We start from the raw sequence: 21,489 nt of genomic DNA, 5'->3' as shown, positions 1-21,489 counted from the left end.
GTGGAGAGGAGGAGGGAATTTGGAGAGGGTGTATGGGACATCCCAGGGCCTATGGAACTGTATCATAAAATTATAATAATAATAAGTAAAATATAAGACATATATGATGGAACAAAAATCCAATATCTTCAGAGTGATGACTTTCCTTTTCTTCTCATATTTATGAATTCTTAAATCTATCTGATGATTCCTGAGAAATTAACAGTCTTTAAACTGAAATGTAAGTGAGCCAATTGGAAAGCAATTTTCTAATCAGCAAGATCTGAGTCAGCAGAGACAGGAATAATAACAGAAAAAAAACCTCAAAATTAGAACACAAGAACTAAGCTAGACACATACAATACCGGACCCTAATTTAAGATCTGCTTCTAAATATCCTTTCAAGTGCTTTGTTTGTTTGTTTGCTTGTTTTTTTCACATTTTATACCAGCTCCTATTTCACCAATGGCTTAAAAGACCCTGCTTTTCCCTACGAGGACTCCTGACCTGAGTCACAACTGCTGACATGTTGGTCCATATTCATTGTCTTCTGTGTCAGAATTAGTGGATTTGAAAGAAATAAATTATACGTACATATGAGAGGCAGAGAGAGAGAGAGACCATCCATTCATTCGCTGATTCACTTCCCAAATTGTCAAAAAGCTGGTCTGGGGCAGGGTTAACCCAGAAGCAAGGAGCGCAATCCAGGTCTTCCACAAAGACCCTACTGCTTGGCCCTCGTCACCAGTTGCTCACAGGTTCTGCATTGCCAGGAAGCTAGAATAGGAGCAGAGTTGAGATCCCAATGCAGGCACATTAATATCAGGCTGGAACAGCCTAACCAATGACCTCACCTTGGAGCTAAATGCCCAGTGCCAACTGGGTTTTAAGAGGTTCACATAAGTTTGGAATGAAGAGAAATATTCAATAGGCAATTCCATCTTCATTTTCTTTCTTTCTTTTTTTTTAAGATTCACTATTTTTATTGGAGAGACAGGTTTACAGAGTGAAGAGACAGAAAATTCTTCCATCTGCTAATTCACTACCAAGTGGCCGCAACGGCCAGGACTGACCTGATCCAAAATCTGGAGCTAAGAGCTTCTTCTCCCAAACAGGTGCAGGGTCCCAAGGTTTTGGGCCATCCTCCACTGCTTTCCCAGGCCAGAAACAGAAGGCTGGATGGAAGGTGAAGCAGCCAAGACACGAACCAGTGTCCATGTGGGATTCTGGTGCTTGAAGGAGAGGATTAGCTAAATGAGCCACTGTGCCGGGCCCAGGCCATTCTGTTTTCAAGTGACATTTGGAAATGCCCAGACGTTCTTGGGATAAACAATAAATCAGCAGAGGGAGAGAGAGAATATTCCATGTAGATCCATGTGGGTTCCTTCATTTTTGCTGTCCAAAGGAGAAAACATCTGAAAATGTGAGAATGGATATAAAAATACGATCATTTGTCACAAAAAGCTGTTTTCTTCAATGATATGTGCTACAAATACTAGAGTTGCCTCTCAAGATTCTAACAGAGCTGAAAAGATCTAATAAGCTTGTATTTTTACTCTACCACTTCTATATACTTAGCGTTGTTTTTCATTCGTTAATTACAGCCTAAAACAACGGGCTATACCACAGGGCCTTAGGTGTATAATCAGTACTGTGCTCAGCAGGTTTATGCGAGTTCATCTTACGTTTTTACAGTGACGCTGTCATCTACTGGCTTGCCGTTCACAATGTATCCCTGTGAATCAGCCACTCTGTTACACAATAGAATAAGAAGAAAGTTGTTAAATGGCAAGTCCAAGTCCAATAGCAGAGAAAAGCTATAACATAAGAAATATTCCTCATATAATAAAAATGAAGAGGCAAATATTTTTGGAATGATCATGATAGGCTAGACAGTTTCAAAAATATATATTTTGGGGAATTTATTTCGTGTAATAAAAATTACTATACTGGGTTCAACAGTGTCAAAATATAAATTTTGGGAAATTTACTTCACAAGATAAAATAAAAAGCAAAATAATTTTAGAATGATTGTAATAGGCTAGATGGTGTCAAAAATATAATTTTGGGGAAATTACACCAGATAAAAAGGGCAAAATGATAAAATTTAAAGAGAATGGTTGACAATTACCAATAAAATTACCAACAAAATTGTTTTAAAAAGTGTAAGAAAACTAAAAGGAGACATTTTTTAAGAAAAAGTGAAAGATGTGAGGGAGCACAGGCACTTTGGAGGCCTTTCTGCTTTGTCTGGGTTGGGTTTCTGTAAGTCCACAAAAATGAATTTGAGAGCTCACCAGTATCACACGTCCAGATGGATTTTGAAGCAGGATTTGACGTTTGCAGTGGCAAATGCTTTAGAATATCCAGTGTCACCCTTCTAAGAAGTTTCGTGTCAAAAAATGCAGTGTAAGCTCAGGAAAATATTGGGAATCAACATACATGCTGGTTTAAATAAATATGTGGATATGGGTTAGAAGTATGTCCGTTATTTGATCAGTGGCAGGAAAAATAATACAAAATAAAATGCCATTGAGAAAATCATCTTTACTATTCCTACAGCCAGAGATAAGAGCAAGCATTTCTTTACCAGACTGTGCTGCTTTGCCCTGGGATGCTCACAGCGTGCTCTTGGTAATCAGTGTGGTGGTGCCTTCATGCACCTCGAAGTTGACTCCAGCTCCAGTCATCCATAGCTGGGTTTCTGGAAAGTCGATCCTTGACTGCATCTGGGTCTTCTGGGTTATGTGTTGTAGATCCACGTTCCTGGGTTTCAGTCCAGTTCTGGGGCTGAAGCCAGGAGTCGGCATCCTTAAAAGATCTCCTTCCTGGATGTATAGCCTCCTGTAATTGTTGCAAATATGGAAAACTAAAAAATCACTGAGTGAGGTGATTACTGATGTTACCTGCCCTTAAAGAGGAGACCTAGAAGCATCAGCAACTCCATAAAGTGTAATCCAGACCTGCCAGTTCAGCTGGAAGCCACAGCAGTGAGAGAGAGGATGAGTTGTCAGTAGAGTTAGGAGAAGCTGAGCTACAGGGAGAAGGGACTGGGTAGGGGAAGGGCAGAAGAAACTATCGCAGCAGAAGCAAATGTGAGAAAAGAGACTTATTAGAGTCTAGGGTGTCAAAATAAGGAGAAATAGTGTGCACTTCATCAGCTGTCCATGTCGAATGGATATGTGATGAAGATTTTTATTTACATTTTGAAAAAGAAGTTTGTATAAAATGTCAGCTCAAAATATTTAATTCTTTATATGAATCAATTCTAATGTTTCTGTACTTTAATGCATATTCTATACCTCTAGGAGAAGTATATGAAAGTCGCATTATAACTTTCTAAAAAATGGTCGAGGAAAAACAGGATGGTGACAACCAGAAGGTGGATAGATTGTAACTCTTGCAACCACTGTTAATTCCTCCTCTTTTGCTCTCAGGATCAATTCCTTAGGAAATTCTCCCTTACATATTTATCTGACACCGTCACCAACTGTGTCAGATCATTGCCTCATACATGTATCATTAAAATAATCTCTAGCAGGGGCTTGGCCCTGGCCTACACATTTGGTTCTGTATATGGTAACAGCAATGATTTAAAATTTTCTGTTAGGCTGTCAGCCTTCCCACATTTTCAACTATGTTGTCATCTGAATAATTCTATCTGGAGTAGCTCAGTACATGTGTGGAGTTGACTGGCGGGCTCATTTGATTAGATTTTAATTTTTCTGCAGCACATATTTTAATACAAAGGTTATAACTCTTCTGAATGCTGAAGTTGTTTGCCATCACGTTGTGGTTAACACTCATGCCCTGAACTGCTTATTTTAATTTATAATATCAATTAATGCATTTTAAAGGGAACTAGTAAGTGGGAATTTGAATCGGTAATACAGTATTGGGAGGTTTCAGTGTGAGTGTTATGTCCAGTGTTCTTCAACATCATCTTGTTACAAAAAGGAAAAATAACAGAAAAATGCTCCCCCACCGTTAATTGCAGTGTGACAGCAGATGGCCCAGCCCTGTGCTGGGAGAGTGAGGGTCTTTCCAAGCTGTTGATTCAGTTTGTGAAATTTCAGTCCTAACAATGATTGGCAGTGCTGTGAAGGTAAATATTGTGAACAACCCCACAGATTTTTTTAATGTCCTTGTATTATGAACAGGATTAGCAAGAAAAGTTGTCTGGTATATGTTTATTTCTAGAAATACTTACTAGGATAGCACAGTTTTTTTTTTATTTGAATCAGGATGGAAAGACTATTCGTTTCTAGGCAATATGGTATTGTAAGAATGGACATATGGAGCTACCTCTGTAAGGCCCTAAAATGGCTACTGGGATATATAAATAAGGAAAACATGGTGTCGGTCTTTGAAGCAGGGACAGAAGTTTTCTGAGATAATACTCAAGGCATGGAAGGAGCAGCCCTGGTGAGACTGCCTAGGATTTATGAGAGAAGAAGAAAGGGTTCCTGGCACATTGGCTGCACAGAGTGAAAATGAGAGCAAGGGCAGAGGTGGGCTGGTTTCCTTGATGCCCTCCTAATTGGCCACAGGGCAACATTGCATGGCAGTAGCATGGTGATTCAGTCTCTATACGTAGGCTGTAGTTATCTTGAAGAGTTGACCACATCTTTCACAGCATTGTCAGTGTACAGACGTTGGAAATATAACCAGAATTGAGAAATTAACACTTGAATCTGCAGAAGAGAAAGAGGAATGCTCTTTAAAACAAAATAAAATAACACATTATATGTCATTTTATTTGAAAGGCAGAAAGGAGCCAGAGTGACACAGAGAAATTTTCAAATATTCTATTTTGCCCCTTAAACACCTACAATTGCCAAAGCTGAACCAGACTGAAGCTACAAGTCCAGAACTAAATTTAATTCTCCTACTTAGGTGGCAGGGCCTCAACTATTTGACCCTGCCTGCTGCCTCCTGGGGTGCTGATTAATGGGGAACTAGAGTTGGAAGTGGAGCCAGAATTTGGGTACTCAGGTATGGGATATGAGCGTCCCAATTAGAATGTTAACTAGGACACCAAAAACCTGCCCAGCTTTTCTTGCATTAATCTTATTCTTACTAATGAAAATCTCATAGAGGTTTATAAAATGTAACTGGAGTCACTTTCACTTGACCATAAACCAAGGTAGAGTTTGCCTTGGCCTCCTCAATCCCCAAGAGAATAAACAAAACAAAACAGCAACAAAAATGAAACCTAGTTCCAAGGACCTTTCAAGACTGATATTCTAGTGTAAGAAACTAAAGACCTTTTTAAAGATACCTGATTTTTTAACCCAACAAAATTGAATAGTTTATCCAAACAAGAAATGCAAGCATGCATAAAGGAAGCATGTGTGGACAAGTAGGTGCCTGGGGATGATAATCATGGCTGCCAATTCAAAACCTGCGTGGAGGCAGTGGTTAGCTTAGTGGATATTAAAGGCTTTAATTAGAGACTCAATTGACCAATGTATTTGTACAGCAGATTAAACGGTCACTTGAGGCTCCAGTTTCAGTCTTGGTTGCTGCACTTCTGATCCAGCTTGTTGTCCTGGCCAGGGATGTGTGGTCGTTTACAGAGTGAACCAATGAATGGAATGTGCATCCATCTCTCTGTCACTTTCTACTCCATCTGGCACTTCTATCACTCTTTTCTCTCAATGTTTTAAGCAAGCAAATAAGCAAACAAAGCTTTGACAGCAACAACAAAAAAGGAAAACAAAAATAATCTCAAATCCTATTCATGTGTGCTTCCTAAATAAACTATAGAATTTCTGGGTTAAGAAGAAAATATTAATCAAAATAATAGCTCAATCATTAGTTACTACGGTCAGAAAGATTTTGTGAGTGAACTTTAAAACACATTAAATACTAAGAGATAATTCTGAACCATGACTTTAAATATGGTTACAGTATTGGTTACGTAAGTAAGTATATGACCTTTGAAAACAGTCAGCTGTGCTTAAAAATAAATGTGATGGATTTTGAGTTCCATTTAAGGTAAGCAGATTAGAAAAGACAAGGAAGGATTTTCTGTGAATAAATTTAGTGCATGAATATAATAGACTCGCAGCAACCGTTAATACATGTGCAATTGGATTTATTTTCAGAATGAAACCTTTTTGTATTTGCTTTACACCAGGACTTGAGAGTGAATTTCTGGTGCTTCTCACGAAGGAATAGGTGAATTTGGAGTAATTTATCAACACTATTTTGATTAACTATGCCAGAAATCACAACCATACACTTGCAGAAATTAGGAAAATGAACCCTCGCCATTATTGCCATTGTGCCTAACAGTGGCATGATGTTGGAAGAGTGAACTGTTAACTCTTCAGTGACAGAATAAAGAGGCAGACCAAGAAGAGAGTACAGATGCACTTGTAACTCATTTTTATTGTTAGATCTTAGAATAATGTGGCTCTTATTTGATAATAAGGTTTAGTCAGTTCCTATTCAGAAATTAAGATTTCAATCTTAGAAAATAAGTTACGATCTAAGTCCAGAAAAAAAAACTTAATGGAAATTTAGCAAACAAATTAGCTTAAGAAAATAAAATGGCAATTCAAGAAAATGATAGATTTTCAAGGAAGACAATGGAAAATAAATCTAACATCGGGAAGTTTTGAGTGCCTAAAGTGCCTAGCTTTTTGCTAACTGAAATTATTAATGCTTTATTAAACATGTTGCGTTTTGTCAATCTTTAAATTCCAATGTATCTTTTGAATGAGGGCAGAAAAGACATAATATTATATAAGTAGATGTAAGGTAGACTTGTGAGACCTTGGGTTAAAAGTATTTTGAGTGTCCTGGCATTGTGGCAGACAAGTTCCGCTCCCACTTGAGACCCCAGTAGCCCATATTTCTAATCGCCAATCCAAGTCCCTGCTGTTACATTCCCAGTGCAGCTTCCTGCTGACACACCTGGAGAGACAGTGGGGGCCGACCCCAGTGCTTGGGCCCCTCCCCCAGGCTCCTGGGCTTCTGTCATTCTGCCTTTCAAATAAATCTTTTTAAAAGATAAATAAAAATATTTTTTACAAAAAAGGAATATTTTCATGATAAAGGTAAAAAAAAATATGTGTGTGGTAAATTTTGGGGCCCTTAGGGCAAAAATATTTAATTTTTAAAAATCAGATATTACAAATGAATGATACTGTAAGCTCTTTTTTAAAATTGAAATGATGCAGATTGATTTTCCAGAGGAGTAACATTTCTGTTTTTTGCTCCCATTTCTCAGAATAAGAAGCAAATGGACTGTTTGAAAATGCATTATGCTATTCTACTGTTAATAAACTTCTAGGAGTTGGGTGTGACCTACAGGAAGAATATGGCTTCCACTAATTGTCATGCCATAGCAGATAGTCAAGTGGAAAACTTCCATCCTGAAGACTAAGTAGGGGTGTGACCTTGGGAAAATTAATCTGAGTGTCTCAGTTTCCTTGTCTTTAAATTTGGGCTTATAGTTACTGTGAGATTGTTATGAAGATTAACATCATTTATGGAATGGAATGGAATGTTACCTTTATCCTTGTACATGCAGAGTATCCCATGCTAATAATGTCACAATCCATTCTTGATATTTAGCAGAACAAAAGCTTAGTTCCCATTTTCAATTAGAATGTAAGAATCAGTAATGTTTACTGACAGACAGCTAGGGTTGATGTTTGATGAGCTTGATAGCCTCCTCGTGTTGTTATGCTAACATGACATATGTTGATAATGTTGATAGCCCTAATTAATTTTAAATTCCTTGAGACCTATTTTAAATATGCATGTCTTCATGTCTGCGTTTCTCCAGACATGATATAATGTTGATACATGCTTATGTATCCTTCCAAGATCAAAGAAGTAGTAACACTAAAGAGATTGAGGCCAAATCACTGGGGTATGAACTAAAACTTATATTTCCGTAGTTCATTAGTTAACCTCCCCATAACTATGTTTTTTCAGTGGAGAAAATCATCCTCCACAAATGGTGGTAATTGAAAAGCCTATCCCGTAGATAAAACAAGATTTAGATGAATTAGTGTTTCTTAAACATTTGTAGCACTGCAACATTTTCTGGTATTTAGTAAAGTCCCCAAATATTTGTTATTAAATAAATCACAACCCACTCCATCTGCAAGTGGAAGTCCTTTTTAAATTTGAATTGTATTTCCTGCCTTACTTGATAAATTTAGTTGTTGATGCCAATCATCCAAAGATCAGCAGGGACACCCCTATAGTGAACAAGGCCACTTTCTTACCTACTACAATGAGAGAATGCACAAGGCGGACAGCCTTGAGCATCTTTGAAAAAGGATTTATTGTGGATTGTGGACTATAGATTGGCTATTTTCAGGAATTCCAATAATACGGCTCTACCCTGGGTAGAATGTGGTAAGGGAGCAAAGATAGTCCCGTAAGTGGGTAGGATCCTATAACCTCCTAAAGGATGACAGACTAGAGGCATCTAAAGCAGTAACTGGCAAAGCAGCAGAGCTGATTCTTTCCTGCTGGGAGAGGAAAGGGATTGCTAATTTTGTCATTCTACACTGGCTTTGTTTTTGCTTAGACAAATTATGAATTCATGTTTTGTTTTTTTAGTAGAAAATTATTTGTTTCCAAAGCTGAGTTAGAGATTTCTTTCATCTGCTGGTGTACCCTACAAACGGCCACCATGGAGAGAGCTAGGCCAGCCCAGGGCAAGGAACCTGAAATTTGGGAGACAGAGACCTGAGAAATTAGGTGATCTTCTTCTGTTTTCCCAAGTACCATTGTCATTAGCTAGGGAGCTGGGTTTAGAGTAGAACAGCCAGGATTTGAACCTGTGTCTGTATTTGATGCCCTTGTGCAACCTCACCCACAGTGCCAGCTCGCCAGCTGCAGAAGTGGTTTCATTTTTAAATATCATGCCATCACAGTTACAGCATGTCTTTCCTTGCTTCCCTGCTGTAACAAATTGTTCCTAAGCAACAAGAGAAAACTTTCTCTGAGCCCTGAGTGCAAGGATCACTCCAAAGCACCAGGCCAAGATGAAAGTATGAATCCAGGTCCCTGGTATTCATTACTGATTGCTCCGTCTCATAGTTGTTCATTTATCACAAAGCCCTATAATATTGCTTATTATTTAAAGATGTGTATGAATGGCATCACTAGATATTCTTCAACTTTATTTTTATTTTTTGATATGTTTATGTGTTTCATCGTATTAAGGGTCCAGTTCATGTATTCCCAACTATGTACTGTAATTACGTTGATGTAATTTAGTTACTATTCCTTCTCTGTCAGGCACTTCAACCAAAAGTTTTTGTACTTTGTTGAACAATTCTAGGTATTTTTTAAATTAAAAGCAGTACACCAGTAAGAATTCTTATAGAAACATCCTATGGTAAATGTCTGATAGTTTTGCACAGTGTAGACCTAGGACCCCTAATTCCCAATTAGACAAATCAAGTAATTTGATTCTTTTCTTTATCTTTCTGACCCACCTCACAATTGTTCTTTGTTTTAAATTTTCTTGTGATTAGATGAGCCCAGCTGCATCCTCTGGGTTACTTTCCCACCTCAGAGTTCAAACCCTAACATCTCTGCAAAGTTTTTTTGACAAGAAAACAGGCTCCAAGAGGAAAGGTATAGAATCTTGCAGAAGCATCTTGGAGTGATTTTCCAGGCGTACTAGCAGGGAGCTGGATCAGAAGTGGAGCAGCCTATATAAAATGCTGGCCTAGCAGGAGGTGGCTATTCCCATGTTTTCTATATTATGAGAGTGGAAAGAAAAATTTGCCCTCACCTACCTGAAAACTTTTAAAATTACATAGGGAATATAGAGAGAAATTTTGAAAGTTCATGGAAATAAAATTAGAAGATTATTTGGTTAAAAAAAGATGAATCCATGTGTAGAAGGATGTTCAGATGGCAGCAAATTAATAGGGATATAGAAGGACCCAATAGCCCCATCGACCAGCAGAAATATTATTGTTTGATCCTAACATAGTACTAGAATTGTATTTCCTTTTAAATATATATGAGATATATGCTAACACAGACTAAACTATTATGCACAAAGCAAGCCTCAGCTTAATTTGAAGAATCATATATAATGTGTCTTTATGTACATTAGAATCAAGTTACCTATAGAAAGATGAAGGTAAAATCTTCAAGCACATGGAAGCTAAACATATTTCTGAGTGGAAGACCAACTGGAAGGAATCAGAAATGGGAATGTAACAGATGACAACCTACTCACAACTCACCCCATGGGATAAATCTGAATTGTTTCACTCCAGAAACTAGAAGACAGAGCAAAGATTTTAGCATTGAAGGAAACTGGATGGAAATATATAGCTTGTCAAACTGCAGATTCAAGTGAAATTACATGTTACCCGGCTTTTTATAGGATATGTAGAGTTGTATTTACAAAATATTCTGTTGACCACGTTGATGAAAGGAAGACTCTGAAGTTTATTTCTCATAACTTTTTTTTTTCTGCTTACAAACTGCATGATATTCCAGGTCTACAAAAATGTGTCAGTCTTATTTTTTGGTAGATTTTTCAGATATTATGATATCATAACTTTTTAAAAAGTATGAGCACAATAAAATGTCTATTTTTAAGAAATTATTTGTTATGTATGTATTTGTATATGTTTATATTTTACATAGCATTTCTATTTTTTCTTTGTAATTAGTACAGTGTACAGAAAAGTTGTACCAAAGTAAGAATTGAGACATTCCAGAAAATTCAAATCTTGGTATTTGAGGATATGAACTCAGCAGTAAGCACAATATTATGAAATAAAAAACCACAGAACTTATATCCCACTAATACAAACTAAAACCTAATAAAGTCTGTGGTCTGTTTTAATTTCCTTTGTTGAGTCACACTGATGGCACTTAACTGTTGGGCAATTGCACAGATGTAATTGACTTATGGTCAATTGAGGAACTCAGCTCTGTGGTCTACATTAATCAATGCAAGAAACATCATGGAAATCCCCAGAGGAATAGAATTAAACATAGGTTCTCTCCTTGTATTTATTTCATCAATTTTTAAAGCCTATCTATATAAAGGATATCCAGACCAAGGAGGTTGGTTGTCAGGACTTACACTCTCTCAAAGACCACGGCTGGCTGGGTGGCCCTCAGGAGTGTTTGGATTCAGCAACACTTTTTTAGTAATGTTTGTCCTATTTCACTTAGTGCCTTAAGAATGTCTTTTGACTGATTGTTCTATTTGTTTCATTAAAAATATTTTAAAGTACAGGCTAAAAATTAACTCACAAAGAAACTTGATAGCAAGTAGAGGTATGATGGTTCATGTTTTCCCTCCTAAAGTTTTCAACCTAATAAAATGTCTCTAGACTCTGTAACAGGTATTTCATGCCCAGTAACTTCATTTTGTATAGCCATTATTCTCAAAATAATATAATTCAAGATATAAACTGACAATAAGTTGAAGAGAAAAAATTGTCTCCACTATAAAAATCTCTCTAAATTTAAATGATGTGAAATATTTCAAAAGTGAAAATAATGAAAGTAAAAATGCTTATCTTAATTTACAATTAGTTTTGTCATATCCTATGAGTTTTTCTGCCTGTAAGGTTCCTAAAAATTCATTTCTGTGTGAAATATATATATATATATATATGTTGGAGAGTTGCGTTTTTTGTATAAAGAAAAATATAAAGTATTTGCTTTTGTATTCTCTGTCATTTATGTGCCAAGTACTTTCACTGTGGATAGAAATAAAAATCAATCATTTTTGGCGTTGACTGATATTATGTTGCACATGTCAGCAATACTTATGAACTTCTGTGAGGATACTTGCCATGCTCCATTCTAAGTAAATTGGAAATATCCAGTCATTTGTTTTCACTGGCATACCTGGAGGGTAAGGATGGAGAACAGCATTACCAGGAAGGAAAAGGAAAAATAAAATCTGCACAGTGTTCTTCAGAACAAAAACAGTGGCAATGTGGTAAATCAATGTAATAGCATTCGGATGGCATTAAGGATAATCTGTGCTTTCGTGTACAAAAATGTAAGGGATGCACAAGTGTTTTCAGTCGGCCTTAGAGTTTAAACCACATAAATATATATTTAGCACCTTTATTTAGAAGTTAGGGTTCTATGGATTAAAATAATTTTAGAATGCAGTCCCACACAGTCTGAATTCAATAGTGCTCTTGCATAAGGAGAACGAGAAATATTTATGTCACCATTGTAGAAGCCTTGTGTTCTGCAAGTATGTTTTCTCCAAATTATTACAGTGAAATAGTGACTAGGTTTCATAAAAGCAAATGTGCAAGCAAGGAATCTCCCTGTTGTTCCCAACAAGGGTAACTACAATGCCAGATTCAACTGAGCTGAATTGATGGCCTCTGTTCATTTAGTCTTTAATATATTCCTCAGTCATTTTTGCTAATTCTGTCTCCCTTGAACTATGCTATATTTTAATACTAATTGTCTATATATTAGATATTGTATATATCTATAAATTATAAATGTGTATGTTGTGTGTATACAATATGTATAAACACATATTTGTGAGCCCAAATGCAGACACCAAAAGGAGAAGAGAGGTACAAACCACATTTCGTCAACTTGTGAAGACACGATTATACATTTGTCTCCTTCCTTACATCAGGATCACATTTGCAAATAACATATTCTGCCTACCTTCTGAAAACAAAACAAACAAACAAACAAAAACACTGATTGATTTATATAGTTGTAGGATGAGAAAGTAGCCCCTTTCCTTCTTCATACCCAACAGATACCAGTCGTCATGGACTGGAAGCAGCAGGAGATTCTTCTCCCAGGAACTTTCTCTGATATTTTTCCACCTGTAGTAAAGCCACAGTCCCCCTTCCACTGTATTCCATCTTAGAGGCAGATAACACTTTCTTAGATTCCACCTGCAGAATTCTAGAGATGGCTTTAAGGATTGTTTTCACATTTAGCATTACTAAGTGTGTGGCTCATTCCTGGTTAAAGTTTTAATCCAACAATTTGCAAGACTGCTCATTCTTATTTTCTACTTTTCTCCTTGTATTCTCGGGATATAGCTGAGAAACATTGTGGATAATGTCTTGGTGGCACATGTAAAAGGCATTTTCCTTTTCGATATAGACTGAAAAATCAAATTATTGATCAAAGCTTTTTGTTGTTTAATTTTTAAGCTGTTTCTGTATTTTTTTTTCTCCAAACAGCCTCAAAACCCGTGGACTTGAAATTATGCACTGGCCCTGTCCCTAATACAACACAGCTGTGTCACATCCCTTGCCCAGTTGAGTGTGAGGTTTCATCTTGGTCAGCCTGGGGTCCTTGTACTTATGAAAACTGTAATGACCAGCAAGGCAAAAAAGGTATGTGCTGTTCGGTGGCATGCTTGAAACTCTCATTGTGAATTGTTTTAAAACTGCTCTTGTGGGTTCATGTGTCATGTTTTTAAGAATAACTAAACAGCATTGTAGTCTGGTAATAGCGTTAGAAGAGTAAAATGAAGGACTATGGCACAGAGTCTTGTTAATATAGACAACATGATGAAGATATCTGAGGCCATTTTATGCAGAGGCTAAGATAAACTAGAGTGTCAAACTGACCTGTCCTGGAAACCTTGTCCTTTATTGTATAAATGACATAAAAATAAACCTGTCCTTTATTGTATAGATAATTTCATTATCAAAATTCTTATCCGTAAAGAGATGCAATCGTGTCTGTCACCCGAAGTCTCTCTGAAGAACCAGTGTGACTTTAAATATAAATGCAAGGGTTAGTCTATAACCAGATCAACATCGCTTCTTATTGCTTTCAAAGTAAAAATGTAATAACTGCTATTTTCATGACACACATGCTGTGTCAATGTGGAATAGAATAAATGACAGTGGTTCATTGCATGGGGAGTGTGATGAGCTAATTTCTGCATGATTTCTGAACAGAAAATCTCTGCCTTAATTGAAAGAATAGCCTTTGAGTGATTCAAGGATGTTCACATAGCAATAAATAGATTTATCAATTTCATTGTTATATGTTGTTAGGTGCTGTGAAGGGGCAGAGCAGGACTTTGAATGCCGCTCAATGGAACCCACATTTGAGTTATGTCTGAGTTAAGATTTCCAGATGCTAAAATAAACTGAGACTCAAAGAGAGAATTTCTCTGGAAATATCCAACTTTCAGAGGTTCATCTTTCAGATTAAATTATGTGACAGTGTTGAAGAATTAACAATAATATCCCTTTGGTATAATCGGTCATATTTCTGAAAAGCATGAGAGTTGATTATGTCTTTGAAATCCTATAAATGCAGATATTCCAAATACTACCAAGTCTGTCTGTGTTTCTCCACACCTCCACCCCTTTTCTCTGCTTTCTAGGTTCTGTAGCGGAAATGGGAACTATATGGCAGTTTTTGCCTTGTGTTTGCCATAATAAGCTGTGATGTAAACCTCATCTTCTTTTCTATTCATTCATTAATTTGCTTATTCTTTTTAAATAAGTGACTTGGTGACCTGGACTCAAACAAAGATTTGGAGATACACCAATGACTCAAAACAGACAAAACTTTTTATCAGTTTTATAATCTATTCTCATTCAACTTTCACATTCATGTCTCATTCAACTTGCTGACATACTCAACCATTGATCTCACAGTAAATAATTTTTTTTTCCTCCATGGTCAGGCTTCAAACTGAGGAAGCGACGCATAACCAATGAGCCCACTGGAGGCTCGGGTGGTACTGGAAACTGCCCTCATTTGCTGGAAGCCATTCCCTGTGAGGAGCCGTCCTGCTATGACTGGAAAGCAGTGAGGCTGGGAGACTGCGAACCAGACAACGGACGGGAGTGTGGTCCAGGAACCCAAGTTCAGGAAGTGGTGTGCATCAACAGTGAAGGTAAGGCAGGTGCATCTGTCACATTGTTGGAATGTCCATTTGGCTTGAGGCATGCTTTTACCTGATGTGAAAATCTGTGTCAAATCTGGTGAGTCCATTAATAAGCAGAAATAGCTTCCCCCTCTCTCACTTCCTCTCTCCCTCTCTTTTTCTCGTCTCTCTCTCTCTCTCTCTCTCTCCCTCCCTCTCCCTCTCTCCCTTTATTTTCTCTCCCTCCTCTCCCCTTCCCCACTCTGACAGCAGAGAGCTTCCATGCACAGTCAATGGCCACAGTGTATTTTTTGCCTCAAAAACGGAATGGGTAATATTGCATAGGAATTAAATCATCTTGGGGACAAAAATGCATTAAACTGCCAAATTAAAAATAATAGGATAGATAACTTTTTCTCAGTGGCCCTTCTGTTTTCCATGGGATATGCAATGTAAATAAAGAATTGTGAGAGTCCATTTCCGTCACTCTAGAAGTCTCCTCCCCCCCCCCCATTGATACTGTGATGTAATTTGATTTCTAGGCTTTCAAGCCTCTCCCATCCTCTCCCCTGAGTCTCCTGCTGCCCAGGGATTCTTCCTCCAGGGGTGTCACGGAGCCACTAGTTGATTCCTAACAACCACAGGAATTACTAGGACATCTACCGCTAATCTGTGTTTTGATCAAATAGCCTGGCAAATGTTGGCTCTGACATAAAATGTTCACATGCTTCTCCAGAGCTATGCTGTTGGGGAAGAGCCTCTAGCCAGATAATCAGGCCCAGAGTCACACTTAGGAACCCTACAGTCTCCCAAGTCAAGCTTCCAAGCTCTGATACTGACCCTCTGATCCTGTGCTCTTGTCAGAGAAGCATGAGCCTGGACCCAGGGGCCGCACGGGTTGACAGTGCATGCTGTTTTGCAGCATATGCGGTAATGTTCCGGAGCCCCCTCAGGGGTTCTGGAACATCTGGCCACTGTCATCATTCCTCGTATCTCTGTTTCCTTTACAAGCCTAATGGTATCCTCCTGCGAGTCTGGCTCCGCGGCAGTGAAGAAAGGCACTCTGGGACGGGAGACTGACAGCCACTGCTGTCGGTGAAAAATGAGCCTTTCAACTTTGAAGCATCCAGCACCTTTCAGCCCCGTCTTGTTGCATGACGGTCACAGTGATAGGGACGATTCCAGCCGGCACTGGAGGCTGAGACCCAAGGGTGGAAAATTTGTGGATTCTGCTTTGCTTTCTGAAGGTGAAATCAGCTATGGCTTATGCTTTCTTTACTTTCCTCCTATTCTACTCCAAAGGGGGAGAAGAGAGAGTGAAAATGACTCTCAAAGATCACTATGGAAAGCCAAAGGAGTCCTCTCTGGCTCACACCCCAAATTCTGATTGGGATTAGATGAATCTTAGTGTTACCTTATGAATTACTGTGAACACAGGAAGGACCATAATCCTGTATAATGTTTCTTTACCTTTTTTAAATTCAAATAATTTTTTCTTGTCCTTCTAAACATCTTCTAGGAAGCAATTAGAGTTTTGAGCATTGTAAAAGTTATATTTGAATGAAACAAAAACTCAAAAAAAATTCTAAAAATTTCTGCCAAATGTAATCAAAATAAAAATCTGATCTAATTCATTTAGTGCAATGAGATTCCTAGATATTTATGTACATTGAGTGTATTTTATGAGGACTAAGAGTCAGCTGTTGAACAATATCAATAGTATATTTAACTTGATCAAGAAAAATCATTTTGTTTACACAATAACTACCTCTTTAACTTGTCTATGGAAAAAAAAATAATCTAATGAAATACCGGAAACCAAGCAGAAGTGTGGACTAGCTACATCTAGTTATACAGAAATGTAATCTAAGAAGCAAATTGATTATGCAGGTTGGGCATCACTGATTTCTTTTTTCTTATAGAAGGAAGCAGAAGCCAATGGGTCTCCAGTTTGTTCTTGCTACTCTTTCCTGGGACATTTGTTCCATCATTCACTTTTATCTCCTGACATTCACCATTTGTGGTGTAATCTGATCCTTTAATTGGCTCACTTATAGGGCCACAGGAAATGAGACTCCTTATTTACTGGAGTTCCTGGAGCCGGTGCACATTTATGTGTAGCAGAGACATAACTGCGCTGGTAGAATCAGAGCAAACACTGGAGACCTATAAATACAGCGCCAGGATTATGTGATCACCTGGTAAGGGTTTAGCAGCTGCACCAAATGTTGTTTTGTAATTAAATTGGCCCTAGGGAATTAAAGTCGATTAGTTGTAGACTGTACCTCTAGGCGTGGGCTGTGGCTGTAGATTTTGTTATATAATTAAGTTAAAGCTCGACTAGGGACAGGAAGAATTAGTGCCTATAAACTAGCAAATAATAATAATATAAAAAATCCTTTTTCTCTGACATTCCTCACAAATTTCATGACTTCATTAATTTCGAAACATTTCAAGACTCTTTTTCCAGGATTCCAAAGATCATTAGGATTTGCTGCCAATATTGCTTGCTTTTCCAAACATCTTCTAAGCAACAGAGGTAGAAAAGAGCCATGAGGTTTTTTTTTTGTTTTAATTAGATTATTTTTAAGAAATGAACAAATTTCATATAATTCACAATGCAGGTTTAGGAGCATAAGATATGATATGGATTGTCTTACCAGAAAAATCTAACAGAATTACAAAACCAAAGAGGATTAAAAACATTAGGCTCCCCAGAGAGAAATATTCTATGTGAAATAGAAAATAATGCACGTTAGTTAATGATCATCAGAAAGGCACTTCCATGTCTTTGAGCACCGATGCCTGCCCCATTCCAAAGGCCTAAAGTGTTTGAGTATCCTAGAGGATGTCAGACTTATGAGAATACTCAATGTCTATAGGATTTTAATTTTTGTGACTTCTCTGTGTGTTTTATTTGATTGCATAAATTGGGTGAAACAACAGTATTTTGTTTTCAAAATGGTTGGTTAGAGGAAGAACAAAGCAAGGCTTTTAGTTTGGGGATGGTATAGACAAGCACATTGTCTCATTTACTACTGGAGACTGTAAAAAGAAAGACTGTCTTCATATTTCCTTTACTTTGTTGAAAAACAATATATAAATGGCCCCTTCCATATTTCCTCACTAAGAGCCCTATTTTACATCTCAGAATATTGGCAATTTTCAGTACGAGTCAGAAAAGTCAGTTCTGTTTTGTTTGTATTATTTTAGGTGCTAGGACATCAACAATTGAAAATGACTGACTTGTATGCCACCTTCCTTTTTCTGTTTTGGGAAAAAATAAAATCTTATCCAAAACATTGACCACACACAACTCACTTTCATGTTTGACCTAGATTTCTGAAATGAAAAGGACACTTTCACAGGGTAAACACTGCAACCATTCATCCTTCCATGATGTTCACAAGAGAATAGTAGGAACTCTGAGGGTCACTTAACAAGGACTAGCACCAGGTCTTGTTCCACTGTTGATTGGAAATGACATGTCACCCAAAGACTGCAGTTTGCTCCACAGCTGACTGGCTAGATTTTAGAAATTCAGGAAAAGATCTGTGACTAAGAAACATTGTGATTAGTACCAAAAGAAGCCTTTAAAAACCTCAATGCTTTGAAGTCTCTTTGGTGCCTATCAACAGAATTACCAGAACTGACTGTGAGAATGTTTCGGGAAGATGGCTTTCACATTCAAGGCACTAGCCTATATTGTGGTTGCTGAATCTTTCTGGAATTTTACCACCACTTTCTTCAATTTTGAATCTGTGTGTGGGTTCAGGGAAAGGAAGACTTGCATATTATTTGTTTACAACAAATAGCTGATATCGCTCTTCTTGGTTCTCAAGTATTCAAAGTGATATAAAGGTTTATTGTGTAATTTCAATATCTTGGGAGTAAATGTGCTTTCAATTTTTGAAAATATTTATCTCTGGGGAATAGGACAAAAGGCTGTGGGGGTGGGAAACTAGGCCAGATGGTGCTCTGTTTTATTTTAAGCATTACAGTATAAATTTGTATAATTTGGACATAACTTACAAGCTGCAAAATTACTGCATCACTTCATCCAAATATTTATCTTTCAGAGAGTGGTAGTTTTCAAGGGGGCAAAGGTAGGAAGGGCAGAGGTAGATAATGAAGAATGAAGCATTCCAGGAACTGAAAGGGAAAAACCATAGACCTCACAGTTGAGGCTAATATTCAGGCTGCTCGGAATACTCATGAGTCTTGTAGAAGCAGAGGCCGGGTCAAGCAAGGATGCATTAAGGATGTGCTCCCAGAAGCATCCACTAAGGCAGTATGGAATAGAGAAGCAAAGCAGAAAGGTGATGGGATGTGTCTGCAGGGTCAGCGCCGGCTTAGTGATCCCCTGGATGCTTCACAGGTCTCAGCACACAACAATACTCACAGCATATTACGGAGAATGCATCATAACAATCAGCAAAAGGAAAAATGCATGTGGGCAAAGGCCCAGACAATCCACGCCCAGGGAGTCCCAAAGGACATGCTTCATTTTCCCAATAATGCATTGGGACACACATGTTAAGTGCAGTCAACCAGGGACAGTCACCTGAATTAGGCATCTATAGCTTATATTAGTCCATCAAGTGACCCCTTCTCTGCCTAACACATACCAAATTCCAGTCCCCCAAGAGGAAATATGTTGTTCTTTGAAACTACAGTGTCTATCCTGACACTTGAAATGCAGGGAACCACTAATCATTGAGACAGTGGTGGAGCCCTCCAGAAATTTAAGTATGCAGATGCAAACCAGAGGTCCACCTTGATAGTGACACTGTTGAAACCCAGTTGCAGAGCTGCTGTGTTTGTGTTTTTCTACACAGAAGAAAACTGAGGTAATAGCATTCACAAACACTCGGGAGTATAAATTAAGCCTTCAACATGATAGTTTTAGAAGAAAAGAATTTGAGCTGTTGTATCAAACACTGGCTCAGTGGTTAGCTAAGAGGAAGGTGAGTACATATATTTAAGCCATCCAAATTGCCCCCCAACAACCCTAGGAATATCAGGTATCAGATTATTGCAGCAAAATCTGAGTGATGGGCACAAAGATTCTGTAAAAGGGATCCCAAAAGATGCAAGCAGGGTAAAAACACTGTCTGTTATAAGAGGAGATGCAGTAATAAAGAGAAGGAGTCATAAATGTTCTATAAACTGAAAGGAACCTGAAACCAGATTGTGGGGTCTCCTCACTGCCTGTCAGAGAGCTCTCCGGGGGGATAAGCAGTCTCTCGGTTTAGGAAAGGCTTTCGTGGGACGTTTTGATTGTCACATGCACAATATTGCATATTTCCTGCATTGTTACAAGAGAAGAGCTGCATGGTTCTACAGAATGGAATTCTTCACTTATTTCTGGGAGTATGGTAAGAAGTATGGAATCTAGATATGGCAAAGGAAGATGTGACAAGTGTCTGAGAGAAGTGAGAGTAGGATTTGAAGAAATAGAAAGGTTTCAGGAGGGCCACGGCTAACTAAATATATCTTAGTATGAGACCGTTAACTACATTATCGATTTTTTTCAGTCTCTTACCATTTTCTTGATACACTTATGGGGTGCATTTTGTGTTGTTTTTATTAGTATGCTGGCTTTTAACAATGAGTGAGGGGACACAGGAATAGCTGATAAATTTGGGACAACAGAAGCAAAACCTGAAAACCAAAACTTTTAGGAGAAATATCAGCTCCATGAAACTATTTGGGAAAAGGACGACAGGGAGTATCTTCTTCCATTTGGAAGTCTGTCAATTCCCCTATGGGATTTAATAAATTCTATGTGAATTTCATTGGGGAAAAGAACTTCAGAAGGCTGAAAAATCTGGACAGCAAAGTTGTAAGTGTTCAACATAAAAGTGTTGCAGTGTTTTCTCATGACCTCTGGTTGAAAAGCACATTTGTATTTTTTTGCTCCTTTGCACCATGTTTTGTTGTAATTGATTATCAGTGGTGGGCAAGAGCATCGTAATACTGTGACAGAGGAAAGATAAACAAAAATTAAGTTAAAATTCGATTAAGTACAGAGTGAAACTTGCCCAAATAAGATTTGCTTCTATAACTGCACTGAGAGCTCCTGAGATCAAATCAATTCAAACATCTATAGAGCTAGATGAGAAAACAATCTCAAATGTTTGAGAATTCTCTGGAACTGGAAACTACTACTTAACCCCATTTATACAGCTATTATGTGGAAACGTTGATCTGTTAAGTGTGAGAAACTATCCTATAACTGAATTGTTCTTCTGTAATTTGAGCAATAAATCAAGTCAGGAGTTCCCTTCCTGTAGAAAGTCATGCTATTTAATGTGTTTGCAATATAATTAGGTTGTATATTATGCTTAACTATAAGGTCTCTTACTTCAGTTAGTATCATGGAATACTGTTAGTGGGAGTTTGTTTCCTATAATTGGGTTGAGATTCTCTATTCAGTTTGGTGTAAGAAAATGTAAGCTAATTGTAGTCTTTTAAAAATTTTGAGGTCATAAATTATTCTTCAGTGTTTGTGGTAATCACAGTTATAATCTCTACTTTAAAAGAATCTGTCATCAGATACTGCGGTCTGTCCTCTGCTTCTCTATATGATAATATATCTGGAAATATTTTTAATGATAAGTGTTTGAAAAAAAAATCAGGATTGAGCCAATGTGCTTTTC

At 37.7% G+C, this 21,489-nt stretch overlaps 1 protein-coding gene across 2 annotated transcripts in view; it reads left to right on the top strand.

Moving 5' to 3' along the window:
• Positions 1 to 21,489, top strand: part of THSD7A (thrombospondin type 1 domain containing 7A) — a 280,481-nt gene that overhangs the window by 160,665 nt on the left and 98,327 nt on the right. For both annotated transcript variants that reach the window (XM_040964690.1, XM_040964691.1), the window contains exons 5-6: positions 13,176 to 13,331; positions 14,645 to 14,857. In XM_040964690.1, coding sequence (XP_040820624.1) covers positions 13,176 to 13,331; positions 14,645 to 14,857 — 369 coding nt within the window. The remainder of the gene's footprint in view (positions 1 to 13,175; positions 13,332 to 14,644; positions 14,858 to 21,489) is intronic.

Source organism: Ochotona curzoniae, unplaced genomic scaffold, assembly GCF_017591425.1.
Source record: "Ochotona curzoniae isolate NIBS_2020 unplaced genomic scaffold, NIBS_Ocur_1.0 scaffold_3835, whole genome shotgun sequence".
NCBI classification, from domain to species: domain Eukaryota; kingdom Metazoa; phylum Chordata; class Mammalia; order Lagomorpha; family Ochotonidae; genus Ochotona; species Ochotona curzoniae.
Note: the sequence above shows the minus strand (reverse complement) of the source record. Positions and strands in the feature narration are given on the sequence as shown.